The 21,396-nt window shown below is 36.8% G+C and overlaps 1 protein-coding gene across 1 annotated transcript in view; it reads left to right on the forward strand.

The window, feature by feature from the left end:
* Nucleotides 1-21,396, forward strand: part of plpp4 (phospholipid phosphatase 4) — a 60,200-nt gene that overhangs the window by 20,630 nt on the left and 18,174 nt on the right. Inside the window, exons 2-5 of the mRNA XM_088422203.1 lie at nucleotides 1,500-1,608; nucleotides 14,044-14,134; nucleotides 16,665-16,728; nucleotides 18,061-18,185. Coding sequence (XP_088278329.1) covers nucleotides 1,500-1,608; nucleotides 14,044-14,134; nucleotides 16,665-16,728; nucleotides 18,061-18,185 — 389 coding nt within the window. The remainder of the gene's footprint in view (nucleotides 1-1,499; nucleotides 1,609-14,043; nucleotides 14,135-16,664; nucleotides 16,729-18,060; nucleotides 18,186-21,396) is intronic.

Consider the following 21,396-nt stretch of genomic DNA (forward strand, 5'->3'; position numbering starts at 1 on the left):
TACTCTATTGTATTGTTATTTTTCCATTTTTAATGGTGAACGGTAAAACAGAATAGATCTCTAGTTCGACCTTCATGCAAGGTTAGTAGCTATATTGGCAAACCACATTTCATCTGGAGAACTGCGGACAATTTTAACAAAAGGCAAAAAAGTGCAATTCTTCCTGGGTATTTATTTTCATCTTTTTTCAAATGTTCTCAAGATTTACACTAAGGACTGTGTAAGAATGACTACTATATGAATGTAACCTTAAATGGAACGGGCCAAGGTAGCCGGGCAGATATTAGATTCTGACAGTATGATAACAGCAAGCAAAAACATCACAGCGTTAATATTACAGCTATACTGTATTTATTTTTCTATATCTATATCTATATCTATATCTATATTTTTCTATATCTTCTTGCTTTTTAATTGTTGTTTGCAAGGCAAAGTACGCCATCACTTTTAAGCTATTTTTAAGACAAAGAGCTCCTATTTATCCTCCATGCATGCCAATAAACTAAAACAAAGATTAAAAAAAAATAACAGAGATTGCAATTTTATTATTTTAAAGAGGCAGCTTTTTGAGTCAACTTTGCAAGCACTAGCGAAACCATATCACTTGTCCAATTGTCAAATTGCACCATGTCCATTGGCAAAAAGGCTTTGAAAAAAAAAAAATTACAGCAGCACCTGCACGATGTATGTGTCCCACCCTCATCCTTAAAATCATCCTTTGCCCCAAACATCAGTTCAGAGTACCCATTTATTCAGAAAACCTAGAATTGGGTAATTTTTTTTCAACACTCCAAAGAGTTGTTGGACCAAAGTTTCAAAAGTCATCTACAAAATATAGTACTTGTAGTGTGCCATAAAAGTGACAAAACAATTAACAGGGCAGGCTAAAGAGCTATATTTCAGAACATGATTTATGTTGGGCATTACAAGCTTTAACGGAAGTAACATTTCTTTGCGAGCTGCAATGAATTCAAGATCCATGGAAACAAAATGCCAATACCACTCTCACAGTCAATAACACATTTGTTTCAGAGGTGACAAATGTTCTTGCCTACGGTCTGTGCTTTTGTATTTATCAATTGTTGCTGCAGCTTCAGCATTCTGAAAATTTTAAGAGGGCCACACCTTACAGCAAGAATCTTAGGTGTCAACAGTAGAAGAGTGTAAACAACTGACTTGCTTTGAAATTAGGTGGGAAAAAAAAAACCCTTTGCGAAGATGACAGTGAACAAGGTCGACTCTGACATATCAATGGGTGGCCCAGGAGTATCTTGCTAATTTGTCCTCATTCTGTGAGAGTATAAGACAGCTGGGTGTTGTTGTGATGGTGATTTGTGATGAAGCTGTGAATTGTTTGTCATCATTTGAAGGCCATGACCTCTTTTTAGCCACCCTCCAGCACACACTGTATGCCCCAAAAAGTAACGTGACCATTCACACTCTATGCACAATATTCGTATTCAAATGTTTAAACTATGTTTATTCAATCTTTGCTGCAGATTCACTGAATTCCTGGAGCCTTTTGAACGAGTCATCCAACCTGAGGAGCTTTGGCTATACAAGAATCCGCTCGTTGAGTCCGATCATATTCCCAAAAGGGTCATGTTCGTAAGTACCTACTGTATCATTATGCATTTCCTTTATTGCCATCTTGATAGCAGCCATATAACTGCCCATTATTTCGAGGTAGCACAAGCACGTTCTTTGTTTAATTCTTACTAATTTGTGCAGTGGCAAAGTCCTTCATTTACAATGATTAATACTGTGAATTTTCATCTTTTGGTGATTAAGAAGAAGCTTGCTTGAGCTGATTAATCTTGGAGGGGTGTCAGAAAACAGTCCTGATTAGCCTTCCATTGTGATTAAGAAGGGCTAGGACTGAACAGACTGTAACCATTACCATTCACAGTCAAAGCTGAGCAAATACAGTGTTCCTTCTTTTTACACGGTTAATGGGGATCGAAAACCTCCATGATGTCATTTTCGAAAAGTAGGATTTGCCTTTGCCGCATGTATCATATGTAGGTATGTCTCCACGTGGCTCTCTCACTCACAGCCATAAGTGCTCCACTATTACATATGCCAGGACTTTGTTGATGTAGAATGATGAGCAGTGATTGTTTTTTTTTTTTTTTCAAGCAAAAGAACATACATAGGAGGTTGAACAAGACCGACTATTAACGGGCTGGTAGATTGTTTCAGATACTAGGTTTATATTAAGACAGGGATTCCACATTCCAAGTGTTGTGGGTCCACCCCGCTGCGTTGCAGCTCCGCTGCATCTTGCTCAGCCATGTTAATGAATGAGAGTGGTTCCACATGCTGCATGTCCGCAGTGCTGCTTGAAGATTTGACCACTTACTGTTCGTTTGTTTTGTGCTGTTTAGCAGTAAGACAGCATTCATGGCTTCACCGTGAGTGGAACCCGTGTTACAGCCGCCATTGGAGACCACGAGAAGACCTTTTTAAGGCATGCAATGAAGTTTTAGCCAAGTAAACTTTCCACAAACGGAGCTTGGTTTGTTTTCAGAAGTTTAGAAAACCTTTTTTTTTTTTGTTGATAATCCCGAGTTGAGTTGATAATCCCGACGTATGCACAGTTTAACATCCTAAGCAATGTGTGACGCGGCATAGCGCAGTGCAACAGAGCGGAGATGCATGCAGTGGGGGCGGGTATGCAGCGTCGTTGCAGAAGCGCACAGCAGCAACGCAGTATGTGGAATCCCAGGGTGAGGGTGGGACACATGCATCCTGTGGGTGCTGCTGTAAAGTTACGGTCTTGAAAAAAAAAAAAAAAAACAGCACTGGGGCTACAAAAAGTGACGTGCAAAGTCACAAAGAAACACTGTACTACAGAAGCATGGAGCTGCCAATGAGCTGTAAACAATTTGGTTGGCAAACTCATTCAAATGGACATGCAAGAACATTTGAAGGTATTTACTAATACGTCAAGACATGCTCACGTTGAATGTCTGATTGTGATGGTAGGCTGAATGGTAAAAACATAGCATTTGTCGTTATAATGCCACGGTGTGTTGACGAGCATATTTACGGTAATTTCCAGACTACATAGCACACACGATTAAAAGCTGCAAAGGCGAAATAGAGCGATTAAAAGTAAGTACATTAACTGTAACCTTCACTTAATTAGCTGCTAGTGTCTATTTTATAACATGGGATTATTTCAAATAATAATGTCACTCAGATATTTTTAAAAAGTTTTTCCAATACTGTACTCAAAATAGGGTTGGCCATGTTGACCTCACCAACGGTCTTTACACACAGGTGAAGGCTTTTCCTAAACAATGCTGAGCACAGTTAATTACACAGTAGCCTTGCAGAAAAGTAAATTAATGGTTGCTTCATCTTCCTCCTGTGCATTAAATGCACCTACCTCCTTTTCCATATCAGAATACTGTAGAACAACTCCTAACTCCATCCATCTTCACCTTCTCAGTCTCTCTTTTGTTGTGTCTGTCACTGTCACTTACGTCACAAGGCAAATTCATGCAGCAGTCCAGCCTTCCCGTTGAAAATAGTGTTTTTTTTCTTTACACTATTCCATGCTGTCAGGATCGTCTCACAGACAGTAATAGTTGCTCCTCGCATACAGCCAGTTTTGGTAAAAGATTTCTTGCCTGGTCATCCAAGCCTCCCACTTAACTTGAAATGCCACTTTAAAATGCAGAACATGTCATGTGACGGCAAATACCATTTTTGTATACCTGATTGACACGCCTTTTGTTCCCATAAATGTATTGATAACAAAAACATAGTTTGTAAAAAATATACGACTTAACCACAGCGCTCAAAGTGTGGGTAAAAAGTAGTGGCTTGTAGTCTTGCTTTGAAAAGATATCATTACACAAACGATGCCTCAAATCAATCATTCATCATCATCAATAATTCAAGGTTTGGTTTAAGATAATCATCATAGCAAAACAAGGTTGTTTGAATGGCAGATTTTTGTGCTTCATCAGTATTGTTATATTCTCAGAAACTACAGTTATTATTATTAGTGGGGTTGTCCCTATACCGATACTGGTATCGTTACTCGCCCCGATACTAGCGTATTTTATGTACTCGTACTCGTGCTCTGAGTCCACCCGATACTATTACGTCATCAACATGCTGCCGTGCTGTGTGCGACACGTGCTACATTCAAAGCGGAAGTTTTGAGGGGGGAAAGAAGAGGCAGCAAAACAGGTGGGCACGGTCTTGTTTGTTTAAGGAGGAAATAATGTCGGGAGTTTGGGCATATTTTAAGATTTGTGATCCTAACCATAGCAAGGCCGAGTGTAACGTATGCGGAATTAAAGTGTCCAGAGGAGGCGCAAACCCTAGTACATTTAACACGAGTAACCTGATCAGACGTCTTAAGAACAAGCACGATACAGAGTACAAGGAGTTTTCCACTTCTACCAGCAGAAGCACAACGCAACCGACTTTGGAGCAAACGCTGGAAAAGCAAGAAACAATGTCAAAAGAAAACCCACGGTGCGTCCAAATAACAGAAACTGTCGCATTGCTCATTGCTCATGACGACCAGCCCTTCTTAATAGTAGAAAATCGGGGCTTTCGTAATTTTGTCCGTGTACTGGAGCCGCGATATGATATCCCAAGCTGTCATTACATTACAACTACTGAGTTGCCAAGGATTCGGAATGTATAAGCCTAAAACTGTCAAAAAAATGTCAGTGATAAATCACAAACTACATTATTACTGGAATGTTTCATTTTGGATACACATTACCTTCATTTTTCTTACCAGATTCAACCCAAAATGTGTCTTAGCTCTCAATTGTCCTTGTTCAGTATACAGTATCTGTTTTTATTGTTTGACATATTAGGTAAATATTGCATCTCCCCTGGCAGCCATTACACTGAATGTGCATTGTGTTTGAGGAGTATTGTCAAAATCCAAATCCTGAGCAGCATATAGCAAAAACGAGTATTTGGTTTACCACTGTTTTAGTGTTGACACACTGGACCAGTAATGCATGCGTAGCATGTCCTCCATTTCTGTTTTTTTTGTTTACTTGGCAAACTGCACTCTCGAGACTGTGACTTTGCTTCAGCGACCACTCAAGAGACGGTGTGGATGTGAGTATGGATGATTTTGCATGTGTTATGTGATTGGCTGGTGACCAGGTCAGGGTGTAGCCTGCCTTTGGCTCAAAGTCAGCTTGGATAGCCCTTGAAAAAAAAAAAAATGACAATGAAAATGGATGGATGAATGGCTGGATGGATATTGTGTAAAAGAACTCACTCTACCTTACAATGAGGCATAAATGGCCCATTTCAGCTACAATTTAAAGTAAATGGGTCTTTGCTTAGAAAGATCTTCTCATTCAGGCTTTATGCACGCTCTAGTTAAAGAAGTGAAAAAAACATTTAAAAAAGAACATTTGTTTACACAGTCCCTCAAACAAACCAGTGGCCAATTAAAAGCATAGTGGCGTTTGAGTTAAGTTATATGCCTTCCAAATGAGAAAATAAAAAAGAATACTGTACAAAATTCAAGACATGACTCAAATATGTTTTCACATTTTTATTCCAGTTATGTGTGCGTTACACACACACACACACACACACGCACACACACACATGTACTCCAACTACAAAATTGGGTCCTACACCCATGAGCTTTTTGAAAAACTCGTCTTTTAAAAATATGATCATTTTCAGTTTTCAGAGTCAGATGTAATATTTCATGATTTTATTAATGTGGTTGGTTATAGTTTGCAGTTGTGGGCTGCATCACACTCGAGCTGTATTTTAATCATTGGTTTCTTCCTTCCTTTTCCCAAGTAACAGAACACAAATAAAAAGTATAATACCATATGAAACACAGTATATTTGGAAAATTATTATGTAATGCAATAAACAATTATTACATATAAATAATAACACTTTTCCACAGAGGTTTTGGGGAAGAGACCTTATTGGAAGGAGCCCTGAAATCATCCACCTTCTGTTTAAATGGAGCTTGTACTATACATGATAATTACAGCTATTCTATCTTGTCAAAACATCCATGTACCATTCGCACATGTAATGGCGGTATGTTACCATGGAAGCCACCACTCAACTACCCAAGCACCCTTGAAATTTTAATATCTACAAAATGAGATTCTAGGGTTTTTTTTTTTTTTTTTTTTTTTTTTAGCAACAATACCTCCACCAAATAGAATAAAGGCTGGATCCTAATACACTATTTGGCCCCTGTACCATCAGATATCGTAGCCTAAAAAGATCCTGGTCATTATTTATGAAAAACTATCAAAAACAATAGTTTCAAACAGTGGGCACGTGTGGTGATGAAAGAGACTGGTATTGGAATTAGCATGATTGAAAGCTGCAGCGCAAGCGAGAATGGAAAGAGATTAGTTTAAGAGATAAACAGCATGAATACGAGAAAGCAGCAATGGCTGCTGTTGTTTAAAGCCTCTGGTCCAAACAATACAGTCCGCTACTGTCTGCTGTTAATTTTAAAAACAATGCATTAAAATGCATGAAAATCCTGGGAGTTATTTTAAATTATTTATTATTATTCATATCATTGGTTTCCAACTAATGGTCCTGAACAAAAGTGGATTTTAATTTATTTTAAATGCTAATTTATTATCCACTCATCAAGATGCTTGTTTCAAGAAATGAAAGAACATTAAGTTCAAGTAGTAGACTTTGCGCATACAAGCACTTAACCAACCCCACATGAAAAGAGCACAGTAAACTATGTGTAAAACATGACCAGAAATCTCTATCTGAGGTAAATGAGGAGAAAAAAATTGATCAGCAGGAAAGGCCAGCAGCAGAAGTGTGAAAATGTCTTACGGCTAACAGTTCAGCTATTGCCACTCAAGGGACGCAAAAAAACCTTTTTCATACCATTGAATGGGATTTTTCTTTTTTTAATTTTGAAGTAATAATCATATTTGACACTTTGCTGAAAGACCATAAAATCTGTCTTTAAAATATTTAAGTCAATGCCTGTCACACCAGCTACCTTGGTCACCGTGTCCAATATGAGCTCACTGATTTGCTGAACAGCAGAAAAAGATCATTGCAACAATATCAAGTAAAATAAAGCATACAAGTTTTTCTTACCATCACCATCATTATTGATTGCATCCCTGGGGCGCTCTATTCGAAGACAACACAGCTGCGTAAAAACTGCCGTACCATGATTTGTCTGCCACCACAAGCTGTTTTTAGAATTTACTTCATCTCTCTGCGTCATGCTGGCTGTTCCGGCATATCAAGCACCCCAGACAATTTGATGGCTGAAAGTAGACAACTTTTACGCCTGCTGAATCGTTTCTAACTATTGATGCAGGGAGTGTTAGACACTTTAAGTGAATTTGATGGAAGTGCAGAAAGACAGATTCTGAGCTCCATGGACAAAAGTGTGGTGGATGTCGCCGTATTTAATTCATAAATATGACAGCAACATGCATTGAACACTCTAAGTCAGTTCTCAAATGAGGGTACTAGTACCCCTGGCAGTACTTGAAGAAACTTGAGATTTTACATAAAATATACAAACATGCAAAAATCCTTTACAAATAATGATTGAATTAATTGTTTCAGGAAAATATAAGTTTATAAAACAAACGTTATGTTCAGGAGGTCATTCAATTTCATGACTGTAAAAAGCCAGATTCTCCCCCATACTAAAGTGGTTGGACCCAACTTGACATGTGCCACCTCTCTTTACATGTCAAATTATGTATTTATTTTGTGAACACATCTCTACTATCATCCCAAAAGAAGTCACTTTAAGTTGAATATTTTTCTGTAGACAAATATTTACTTATATATTTTTTTCTTTTTGAGAATAGGTCTGACATTTTATGTTGATTAATTTTGGGGGGGAAAATAAGTTAATTAAGTTAATTATTTATTTTTGTGAACAGATCTCTAATGTAATCCCAACAGAAAGCAATTTATGTTGAATATTTTTCTGTGAACATTTATTGATTTATGTTGATTATGTTATGTAAACAAATATTTACTAATAATTACGTTATTGATTTTTTTTTTTCTGTAGCTCCAAAAGCGGACGTTTAATGTTTAGTATTTTTGTGGATGAATATTTATTTATAAATATTTTTTTTTGTAACAGGTCTGACACTTTATATTGTATATTTTTTTTGTGGAGAAATATTCACTAACAATTAAATACATTCTTTTTGATAACAGATTTCTTCCAGATCCAAAATATGATACTTAAGGTTGATTTTTTTTTTATTTATTTTTTTTTTTTTATGTGGACCAATACAAATAAATCACACACTGATGGCATGTTTTAAGTCTTTTTTTTTTATTTTTGTTTTTTAACACGAAAATGCTTTGTACTGATTATGGGGTACTTGGCTGAAAAGATATTTCACAGTGGGTCCATCAGTGAAAAAAGGTTGAGAACCACTGCTCCAAGTCATTTGTAGAAATCAACGTATTAATTAGATCATTATAATGATCATATTTATCATCTATTTTAAAATCAATCCAACTGGCGGCACCTTGCGTACACAGATCCGTATGCTTCTACGCTAAGACACTCTCAAAGTGGCCATTACTCAGATCTGTAATCTCCCTGTGGCCAACACGCCTCTCACGCATGGCATTTAAAGGGAATAAAAATAGCTGCTTCGATTAGCTGTGTTTGCACTCAAAACATCCTTTTTAATGTGCTTCTTACATCACAGGCTTGAACGAGTCAGGGAAAATATCTAAACTTAGTTTAGTTTACCCTTACCCAGATTCACATTGTACATCATACCAAACTTGTACTAGGCAGAAAAGACCCTCAAAGAAGATTTTGTACACTGAAAAATGTGGAACAGGAACTTTATGTTCATACAATCGTCTCCAGTAAACTGTGTGCAAAAAAGGCTTTAGTTTTTTTTTTTGATTCATGGCCACCCTCAGCGGCGGGGGAGAACATTGTTTTTTTCACTCATGCAAATGTTGCACATTGTTGCATGTTGCGTATTGTTGAGCATTGTTCATCTGATGCTGTGCAGCTTGACTTAATTTTTCGTCATTTTTTTATTTTTCCAGGAATTGTCTTCAATATTTCCCCACATTCTATGTGGGGAACATAATGATTCATTATTAGTGTTTTTTGAAGAATTTGAGGGGTTTGGAAGAATTTTGCCATAATTGCGCTAAAATGTCAACTACAGTGCAAATCAAATTACAAATCACAAAGTTTATGTTGATACACTTACTGACCTCTTATTGTAAAACCATGTTGATATTTTAGTTGAGTCACAGGCAAGCATTTCATGTTGTGTTATCATTTGATGACACGAGCCAATTTAAAGATGAAATAGTAATCTATTCAACTTTGATTTTGCAGATCTAGCAGGATTTAGCTTTCCTAAGATGTTTTTTTTTTTTTTTAAAGAATATTTGCTACCGTTTACTCATTTGTATAAATTCTGTTTGAGATTGATGGCCCTCTACACTTAATAGAATTCATTTTTGTTTCAATATGTAAAAAAAAAAAAAAAAAGGAAAAAAAAACACAGATTATGAAATAAGGAGCACATTAATCATTTCAAAACCAAAGTTTTGTGTTTTTATTATAGTTACATAATTATCATTTTTTTACACATGGATGTGTTGTGTCCATAACCAGGTAGGACTCTCATATTCTATATCCAAGGTGCTATCCAGTAAACCCAGATGTAAAAATAATTTCAGAAATGAAGTTAGGAGGAGAGGGGAAATTACACTACATTAACACATACATTAAAAACAAACAAACAAAAAGCTATACTGTATTGCAGAGACATGCGTCTTTACTGTTTGCAATCTGTTTTTTGAACCTTCAAAATGCTCTGCTTTTGACTTGCATAGCAAGACTGATAGAAACATACTGTACGGCATCTCTTGAGGTGCCACGTTGTGACCGTAAGTTTCACCCAAGACCTTTTGCCGCTCAATAACATTTTGTCCATCTCTGTGTCCACTATATTGCATGCTTTGTCGTTTTTAAATTATCTATATTTTGAATGTGATGTAATCACCCCAAGTGCAGCGTTATTCATTGGTCAAGACAGATAACATCATAACATCGTAATTCTGATTGCCAGTCATTTCATAAAATCTATATTGAATAATAAAGTGCATATTTCCTTTGTGTAGAAAGTCATGGTAGTCAAGTAATATATTTTCCAATAGTTATTTTTTAAATGACTGTGTCAGTTGATGACCCTTTACTGGGTCATCAACTGACACAATAATCACCCACAGACTATAGCCTTTCTGACCTAGAGTTTGCAGGAGATTGTAACCCATTTGTAACTATCTACTATCTAAGGAGCATTCTTTTCTTGATAGCAAAGTGCTTTTGCAAGATAATTTCCAAGGGATGTGCTTGGTCTCATGAGAAACGATCTCTCAAAGAGCTGCCGCAACCTCTGATCTGTTCTTAGAATTACTTTCACTTTTCCTGTCATTGTGGCTCAAGCAGAGATGCCCTTTTCAAACCTCAGGCTAATAGAATAAGACACATACCTGAGGTCAACCATGTCTCAGAAATCTTTAACTCGCTTCATCACTACAAGCATCAATTACACAGCTAGGAAACAAGAAATCATACAAGGTCACAACAGACAATTTTGCATCATGCATGCGTCATTCATTTCTATCTCAAATAAATGCATCTAATCTTTAGGACAAAATCATGTACGTGAGGAGAACAAACCAAAATAATTGCACTAGTGTTACTTTTCTTTTTTGTTAATCATAATTACTATTTATTCTTGCTGTATTCTAATTTGTTAAATTGAAATGCAAGATTTATTTGAAAGAAGATGCAAGGTGCGCGCTAGTGTCTTTTTCTTCTCTGAGCACTCATTTTTGTGTGCATGTTTTTGGCAAGGGCAAAGGCATGTGTCACACAAAGTGACATTCAATCCTGGAATAGCAATGCTCAGCTTGGAATGCTGTATCATTCATACGTACCAGTCATCTCAAAATGTGTGGAGGCAATTGCAGTAGTAGGTGGTGGTGGACACTGTCAGTCATTTTCTGCTTCAAGCAGTTGCAGGTTCAACATTTACATTGCAAGCAAGGGGCTTTGCATGCTAGACAAGCTCATTGAGGTTTTCAGTGTGGCCTGACAGATGGAAAACCTTATTCATTTGATGTCTCCTCTATGGCCCTTGCATTGAGGATTTTAGTATGCCTTGTCTTGGTTTGCTTGGCTTATTTTTCAAATCAACTTTTGATGTTTTCCTTGAGCAGAGACCAGCCCTTACACTTTTTCTACCCGTTTCATGCACAATATATGACAGTTTTGTTATATTCGGAAGTTTTCTGCAACAGAATGTATTAATACATCGTTCACAGAAAGGTAGTTTTGTTTAAAACTATAATATAGATTCTTACTTTTGTTGTTGTGTGTTCTAAAGTAAAAGAATACATAATCAGCAGTCACAATCAAACAATAGTGGAATTAGTTCAGGTACTTATGTCATCATCACAATGTCTTGTAGGTGACTGGTCTTTAGAAGAAGAATAACTTAAATTTGCAATTGATACTTACTTAATTGACTTCAAATTATTAGTGTTGATGAAAAATGTGCGGAAAAAAACACACTGTATCTTTTCAAACCCGAACAGTGGAATTTCTTATCACTAAAGCACACGTTTACATTATCACCTCACTGAAAACTGTAGCAGCAAGTAAGGACACCTGAGATAAAGTTTTTATCACAAGAGTGACAATGAGCAAGGTTACTTTGACATGGCTAAAAGAAAAAAAAGAAATAGACTGAGAGGTATTGTGCTGTCGATGTGAAATTTTTTGGTGACCTTTCCAGGATCTACTCCAACTCTTCCTCAAAGTCACCTGAGATAGATTTCAGCTCACCTGCAATCGTCTTGAGGAATTGTGGCATAGACAATGGATGGATATAAAGGATTACCTTCCTTTTACCCTGTATGAACTTCATGGATACAAGTTTAAAGTGCAGTACAGTATTGTCGCTAAGACCTAAAATTGTTTCCATGACAACATAAATGATGAATCCACTGATATGTTTTACATCTTTCATCTTTTTGAGTGTCCTTGCATTGGAGCAGCCACTTTCCGAAGTAAAACACGAACAAATGAAAGTGTCTATAGATGTCCAAATGTAATACGAATGTTGGTGCCGACACCATAACTGTAGGTAGGTGTCAATATGATGCAACATGTCTTTCTGGATGTCCTATCTATTGCCTCTGATCAAATGGGCCTGCAATAACTGGGACCCTGTAAAATTAATATACTTGTTTTTGGCCAACTATGCTGAATGCATGGTCACGTGTAATTATTTATTATTGTTTTTTGGGCTCTATTTTCAAAGTGGATTGATGGCGTCTTCGTGTCTGACACACTAAGCCTTCACTCGTTTACATAGTTGTGCCATATTCAGGTTCAATAATTGTATTTCTACAATGATCCAGAAGGTTTGCTGCACACTGCTGTCATTGAATGAAATGGCATCCGCCACTGATATATGGGGCGCTCAGAACATGTCTGCCCATCCTTGTGCATATTCCAATTGCTTGTCTATGTTTTTAACTCAACTTTTAACTTAACTTCAGTGCAAAGCGTTATTGAAAAAGGAACCCTATAGAGGGCCAGTATATTTAGCATTTTCACTTACCTTTCAAGGCCAACAGAATATTGTGCACTATATCTAATTTAATATGAGTGCTGCCATACGAACGATTGACTTTTATTGTTCAGTTGAATTGATGTAGGTAATAGCTTTGTTTTAAGTGTTTAAACACTACCATCCAATGGTCAAAGTTAACACTACAGTGCCCAATTGGCTTATATTAGGCAAGCATTAGTCAAGGGTGTCAGCTCTTCTCCATAAAAAAAAAACAGTATTTGACCATTTTTTTGACCATATTTATTATTGTTATTTGTATTTTAAAAGACAAGAATTCTTGTCCATAGCACTGAATGAGTTAATGAGAATGTAATCATTATTATATTGAGTTTTGCCATATGAGAGCAAATCAGAATGGTGTCGGTTGAACCTTATACTATAAATTCAGCCTCAGAGCATCTATCTTTATGTGTTTGTCTTACATTAGAAATTTAGCATTCTTGGCTTAATTATGATTGAGTTATAAGCGTAACTGACCAAGGACACAACAAAAACCTCCATTATGCGAGGAAGGTGCGTTTCATGTATGTTTTACAACATTCTATTTGACCAAGAGAACAGTTCCAGGTCTCAATTTTAAGTGGCTGGGACGAGGATAAGCATCTCTAAATATGATCCCATTGCAGAGGGAGATCTGTTACCACCACAGCCAACCCCAGATAGGTGAAGGAGATGAATCGGTCTTCTTTTCTTGTAAATCTTTACATTCTCTTTGTGTCATTTATTTAATTACACGACTCATTGCAGATGGAATATATAAACGGCTGTTGGAGAGATACGTTTCTAATAGCTGAGCACTAGATCAGTAAATCTCACTTCCAAACTGCTCAGGACCTTACAGAGTTGTGTTTCCCTTTAACTTCTACTTGTCTACAGCATGGCTGTTTCCATGTTGCTTGTTTGATCTAGATATGTTGGCATGCAATACATATTCATTTCCCAGTATTCATTTCTGTCCTTCTTATCAAAGGCAATCTCCCTATGGTGTACCCTACCACTCATATCTATCTGGGATAAGTAGGCATCAGCCTGATCCCACAAATAGTAAATGGAACATAAATAATAAAATATAATAAGAAATTAAACCAAACTTGTTATAAAGTAGCAGTCTGCTTTCCTGCAACAGTTTTCCAGATAAGAATAAAGAGAAAGCCCAAATGTTACATTATAAGTACTGTCACATAGAAGCAGACTGTTTTTGGGTTTTGCTTGATAGGTTGAAAATTAGATCAGCATTGAAGACAGTGTAGTGTAGAAAAAGGTCATTCCCTCAGGCAGATGTAATTTTATGTTGGTTATTTTAACAACACGCGTGACTAATGCCACTAATAACTGTACACTGTTCTTGATTTCCTTGTAGGCAATCTCCTTCCTTACTCCTCTGGCTGTGATATTTGTGGTGAAGATAATTCAGAGGACAGACAAGACAGAAATCAAAGAGGCATGTTTAGGTAGGTGGAGCTAATCACACAATTTTTTTTTTTTTTCTGGTCTAATCTTAAATGTAATACTACAGCATCACATACAGCATCATGGGCTAATAACGTCACCCAGCAGACTGATGAAGACTTCTTATAGGTGCAGTATTAGAGTAATAAAATGCAAAGAAAAATATAAATCACCAACCAGCTAGTTAGTCAGCTGGCAAGCAAGGTATTTAGCCAGCCAGTTGAATAACAACAGTTCCTATGTTGATTTCTTTTTTTTCTTTTTTGTAAATTGAAAAAATAAGGTAAATTGAGGTATTTGGATGATCTGGTTATTAAATGTGACCAGGTGAACAGGTTGGGGGTTGGATCTTTGCAAACGAAGATGGTTTTATGGACAGCATTTTACTTCCACTGTGCAAATCTAATACAGCTAGGAAGGAACATACTAATCCAAATAATGTTTTTTTTTTTCATGGTCCCAAACATATATAATGTCTCCAACCTCTTCTTGGGTGGTTGGCCAGATATGATATAGTATATGATATACTATAAAAACTACTTTATTGATGCTAAAATGAAGTTATAAAAATGGGTACACTGCCTCAGTCAGCATTGGGATACTGTGTAGTTTCACACACATTAGCATCTCAGCGGCAAATAGCAAACTGGGATGCATTTGACACAATGCAGCAGGCACAAGAGTTGATCTCCATTATGGAAGCTCTGGCATCTTCAGATTTGCAGGGTCCATTGGACACATCCTGTCTCATTTGTGCAGTTTCTCCAGATTAGAAACATTTACACAGCACTCCTCTTTGCAGGGTGGATCAATTTCATCACATTTCATTTTTATTTCATTGCTGACAACGTGGGGTGAATTCAATTTGCTCACCAGTCTATGGTGAGATTAATCAGTGAGAGATTGTACCCTGGCTAATAATTAGCCCCAAACGTTGCCTTGATAGCTAATTAAGTGATTGTCCAATAAATATCAGTCAACAGCAATCCTCTCGTCACTCATTAAACAAGTAAAAAAGAAGCAACGATGGCTTCATAATGAGATTAATGTGGAGTTAGTGCACCCGATGAGTTGGTAGTATATTTACCAATATTCCCATTAAAGAGCCAAAGGTCCCATCATTAATGGGTTCTTCTGGGATGAAGTATTTGACATTTGATGGTCAATCAAATCATGCTTCTTTCATTTCCATGAAAACCAGGAGGTTGGACATTGCTATTGCGGCGGCAGAAATAAACTTGCTGAGCTCAAGAGGTGAGAGGTAAACTGCAAGAGTTCCCTTGCAGATGAGTTATTGGGCAGCGCATATGACGTGGACAATTGAACGCTCTGATCATGCATCAATGTGTGAACCTTACCATCATCCACAAAGAAGGTAACACAAAGAAATGGCAGTAACAAATTTAAATCCTGGATGAAAAATTAGCAAAAGCTAAGGGCCAAGTACAGACTCTCGAGTTACTTCAATTACCTTCAAATTAGAAATTACAAGTGGAATTTCTGCCAAAGAGGTATGCCTAAAGCCATTCAAGATGTTTGCCAGCAAACTAAATGGAGTAAGATTATGCTGGACCTTAACCCAAGACAAATTATTAACATCCTTTACGAATGTCAAAGTAAAATTAATTGATACGTCTGCCACCATCAATAACAGTCATTCAGCATATCTTAAAAAGCAAAAAAAAACAAACAATTGACTCAATATTACAACATCTGTGCATCTGTTAAAAGCTGAATAGTCTTTTAAAAAGTTTCAAGGGCATCATCAAGTGATGTTTGATTCGTTGGCTTAACAATGAAGAGCTATCTCCACAAGAAAATTTAATCAATCTTTTCACTGGATCTATGTAGGTTCTCATGCGCTTTGCGGTTTACAATAGATTTTTTTTTTTTTTTTTTTACTTTGAGTTCAAAATTACTGTGTCCTGAACATTTTTATCAGTGTTTCATTTGCTAGAGCAAGAGCATCAGTTATAGGTTCATAGGCTTGCTGGTGCCTATCCCGGTAGGACACCCTAAACTGTTGCAGGGCACACAGAGACGAACAACCATCCACGCACCTGATCACACCTAAGGACAATTTAGTATGACCAATACACCTGCCATGCATGTTTTTGGAGTGCGGAGGGAAACCGGCGAGAACCTAAGTGGGCTCGAGGAGAACATGTAAACTCCTCACAGGAAGGCCTGAGCGTGATGGATGTGAACCCGCGTCCCTTAACTGTGAGGTCTTGATCATTACTTATGTCAGAGATAGTGTTGAATGGATTCATTCATATTCATTTTTCTCCAATCGACATTGTTAGGCTCGTTTAGAGGCTTTCACATTTTGTAGCCTTTAGTAAAGTTGTGCATGTGTTGTTGTGGGTGTTTGAATGGTTGGATTTATTTGTGCATTTGTTTAGAGTGAGAACCTTTTCACGCTTCATTCATGGGTGGAATAGTATCTTTTACCATTTTGTGAACCAAATATGAAGGGAATTATATAGCAAACTGACTGTTTGACCATATTTGAATTTTTTCCTTCTGCAGCAGTGTCACTGGCTCTCGCCCTGAATGGAGTTTTCACAAACACTATCAAGTTGATTGTTGGCAGGTGAGCAAAATCATATCATATATTCCATAACAGGCCGCTATATTTGACTTTAAGGTGTACAGAATTCCCACAGAACGTTGACTGATAATCTATTAGACCACTTACTACATGTTATGTCATGTCAGGCTAAGAGTGAGAAACATTTATATTGTGTGCATTTCACACACATACTAACTCCTTGTATCAAGTATGCAGAAAAGTTGTGATACCCATGTACTTACACCTGAGCAAATTGAAAACATTCTTCAGCGTAACTTTTCACAGGCAATTTTTTTCATCGTTTAAACAAAATGTATATTTAAAAACAATCTTTGCACTTCTCACTAAATGTTTTTGTTTTCAGGCTCAATGTGAAGGTTGTATTAACAGTTCTGCCTGGTTAACAGTTGTATTATATTTAGAGCAGTCAAGTGATTACATTTTTAATAATCTAATTGATCACAAAATTTCCCATAATTAATAGTGGTTAATGTATTTTTCAACAATGATGTATTTTCTTTTAAGTTTTACTTGAGAGCAATGGAATGCAATTAACATAAAAAATAATCAAAATAATATCTTGTTTCAAGGACTGGTGTAATTCTTCTATAGTGGGCATCGCAAAGTGCACTTTTTTTCCAATGAGGCATTGAGCATAATTTTAAAGAAAACTACGTTAACACCCATCTTTGTGTTTGTGCTGGTGACTCTCCTCTCAGTTTGGTTGCAGAGTTCATCTGCACAGGAAGTAAAAACTAAGTTAACTAAGTTTTTTGTTTTTTTTTGCATTTTATTAAAAAATAGGTAAATCTCTCAATGCTTAAACTGAGACACCCTTCATTTTTATGATAGTATATTTCCGCCAAAAGTCCATCTCAGGTAAATTCATCTTGCTTTTTCATCATCATATAAAGGATAAGGATAGTTAGAAGAAACAGTGAAACATCATAGTACGGCATTGTGATAGCACGTAATTGTCCAGTTAATTAAACAAAGAAATGAAAGGCTCCTCATCTAAACTGAGTTGAAGTCCTATATAGAGCAAGCACTACAGAAATTGGATGGACATTGCACGTAAACAAGAAGAAACACTTCTTCATTTGTTACAGCATTAATGTAGATTTTTTTTCTTGGGATATGAACAATCGTGTCATAGTTCATACAGTGTTGAGATGCGGTATCAGTTTGGAGCTAAAACAGAGATTTTCTCCTCAGTGTCAGGAATAGTACAAATAAAAGACTCAGTTCCACTTAAAGTGCAAACATTTCAAATTTTCCTGTAATGCAAGTTGAAAATGTGGTTTAGATACGGAAAAAAAAACAGTCTAATTAATGTTGGTGTTTTTCTCCCAGACCAAGGCCCGATTACTTTCAGCGGTGTTTCCCAGATGGACAAGTGAATGTAAAGATGCTGTGTACCGGGGAGCCGCATTTGATATCAGAAGGTCGCAAGAGTTTTCCCAGCAGTCATTCTTCCTGTAAGTAACAGACACATCGCTCCCAGGTTGTGAAACAAAATGGGAGCTATTGCATCACATGTTCAATAATACTCCAGTACTTCTCTACAAAAACATGTGTTTCCTAACTGTGAGGTTTTCTCATTTACATCTAATGGCAGTTTGTCTGGAAGTAAGCTCAAACATATTTGCTCATTGTACGCTGTCCATGAGCATTGTTACGAAGGTGTTTTCTATCCTCTTGCCATGCTCTTTTACTTCACAGGGTTCTTTAATAATTCAAGTGTTTTCCTGTTGTCCAGCTGATTAATGTAAAGAGGCTCGCATGCTTAGAATCTTTGTCGCTGGCCGTAGAGATCGTGGTGCTTCAACAATAAACGGTGCATTATGCACATAAAGAATGCATTTTGAGCGCTGACTATCTTTGGATCAGTTAACGCTGAGCGTTTATTATGCAGTATTAGGAAGATTACGATGAGCCTTGGCTAAGAAGATGTATACTCAATATTCATGTTTTTACTCTGTTTGAAATTGCATATTAATCCTTGAGTGAAGCCGTACTTTGAAAAAGCAATCATTGTGGAAGAATTGTTAAAATGTATTATGGAAAAATGATTGGGTTCAGATGTATTGTAGTGAAATGAACATTGCTGTGACTATGAACTTTGTTCTTCCACATCTAATTAAGCAGCTAAATCCAGGAGCGTGCTGGGGTATATGTTTTTGTAAAGACTGCAAATCATGAACAAATAACATTGTGGCTGAAAATATTTCCAACATCAGTTCAAACATTCCATATTCTTTGCAAATTTAGGCAAGGGTGCTAATAGCTCGGTCCTAGAGGATTTGACCATACAGACTGCCGTGTTCTCCCTGTGTTTATGTCCACAGGTATTCTGGCTTCCTCGCTTTGGCTTATGTACAAATGCATGTACAAATAATAAAAAGTGAATGCAAAAAGCTGTGCTTTAACGCCATTCGGTCATCTTTAATTTGAGGGTAATTTATACAAATCAAGCCATCAATCTAGGAATTACATTGTTGTTTGTACTTTGTAAATGTGCCTCCCACTTTTTAAGGGAACAAAAGTAAGGGGATTATTCTGACTGCTTTGCTGTTCAGGTGAGTCAGGTGAGCATATTTTACTGCCAATGGTTTGCATTTATTGATGAGGTCACTGCAGACAAAAGCATTAGGATGGATTCTGAACTATTTTGGGCTATATTATTTGCTAATATTCAGCAAAATGCTTTAGAACTAGTAATGGGACTTTTGGCTCTTTTAGCAATGCCATTCATTCACAAGCTGTTCACTAAAAAGAGCCATGCAAGACTGGCTCATTCAGGGTTGTTTTTTTTCTTTTCTTTATTCATATTATAAAACATCAATGTCTTCCTCATAAAGTAAACCCTGGGAATTGGAATTTATGTCATGCTTTAAGTGTTTAAGTGGCGAGACATTAATTATGGTTTTGTTTTATTATTCTTATTCTAGGTTTTAATGACTTGGGCTGAATCCATGCCGTCGGTAGTATATTACACATGTTGTTAATTGCGCCAAACATTGCTTCATTTTGACAAGTGTAAAAATAAACATAACAAAAAACAAAAAGTAAACTTGAGCAAGTATAAAGAACACTTAACATGCATTGGCCAGCAAATGTGAGTAGATTGCACCTGAGATGTTTTACAAAAGATATCACATCTGTCAAACCACACTTTGGCTACTCACTTCTACTCCATGCAAGTTTGAGCTGCCGGGAGCTCCTCCAAACACACTGTGTTGTTCCCCCTCCCATGTCCGTTCCGTCCCCTCATGATGTGTTGTATTCAAACGTCTTCCCTTCCATGGCACTAAATCAGCAGTGGGAGGTCTGAAAGGCTCTTTAAAAAGACTCAATTCCCATCGTTGGCATTGAAGAGCCATTCAAAATGCTCGGTAATGAACGTCACCTCACGATTCATAACTCACCGGATGATGCTTCACAGTGCAGATGGACAAGAACCAGACCAATGGCCAAGTCACCTGATTCTGATTGAGCACACATCTAACCAGATGAAATCCATCATTATTTAATTCCATGTGTTCTGTTGAAATTTATTACAAATGAATTAGAACGAAATAATCAACATTCAATGTCGTTCATTTTTCTCATTACCTTTGGCAACACCAATAGTGAAAGGCACAATGCAAACTGCTTTTGGGCCACATGAATTCTATTTGAACATGGTAAAAATCAATCAAGCAAAAAGTTACACAATGTCTATATAATGTAGTTATTTATACAAAAACCCTGATGCACCAAGGCTTTATATAAAAGGTGATGATGCATTTTTTTTCCATATCTCTTAACACTGTCTGTCATCAAATCATCATCAAATCTTTCCATTACTTTTTTTGATAGCAATTGCTAATGTTTAGTATAAGCTGTAAACATGTAGATGACTGGCCGCAAATGGCCAGTCGGACATTGTTTGGACACCTCTGGTTTAGAATGCAGTACAAATCCAAGTGGTAGAAACAGTTGCCACAATGTCAGCACTGTGGAGTATACAAGCAGTCACAAAAGAAAAGGGTCGCGACCCCAGCGCATTTTCTAAGAGGAATGTGCACCTTCTTCATGTATAGTGTTCTGTCTCTGTTAAAACAAGCACTGTCATCATAAAGGCAAAAAGTGTTACTTGTAAAACAAAATGTGTGCATGCGGATAAAAACACAAGGTGTATGTACAGTAAATTGTGGTGTCATTGGGAGGGACAAACATGAACATGGTGTCCCTTAAATGAGGAAAATATTCCATTCCAACAACGTGTAGTTTTAGCAAGTCTTTTTCATATCATTTTAAATGCATTGTGGTGGTGTCAAGAGGCAAAAAGATAAGAATTTTGTCGAAAATATTTAACAAGCATTTGCATCAAAACAGTCAAAAAAAAAAAAAAAATCAGAGCTGATAAAAAGAGCGGACTTGGCATGTTGGCTCCAGCTAACCCGTGAAGCTCATGAGGACAAGTGGTGTAAAAAATGGGTTGATATGCAGTCTAAAAATGAACCATTTTATTCAAATGTTTAATCAATTCATCTTCACTGCTACATTAATAACCTCATGTTGTTGCACATTGTGAATAAGTGTAATTGTGAGGGCTGTAAAATGGTAACATGAACAGCAATATGGCAGTGTATCTGAAGCAACAGGGGAATCCCACATTCACTCCATGTCCATTTTCACCACATC

This window comes from Hippichthys cyanospilos, chromosome 8 (genome assembly GCF_059441005.1).
Source record: "Hippichthys cyanospilos isolate Australia breed blue-spotted pipefish chromosome 8, RoL_Hcya_1.0, whole genome shotgun sequence".
Taxonomy (NCBI): Eukaryota; Metazoa; Chordata; class Actinopteri; order Syngnathiformes; family Syngnathidae; genus Hippichthys; species Hippichthys cyanospilos.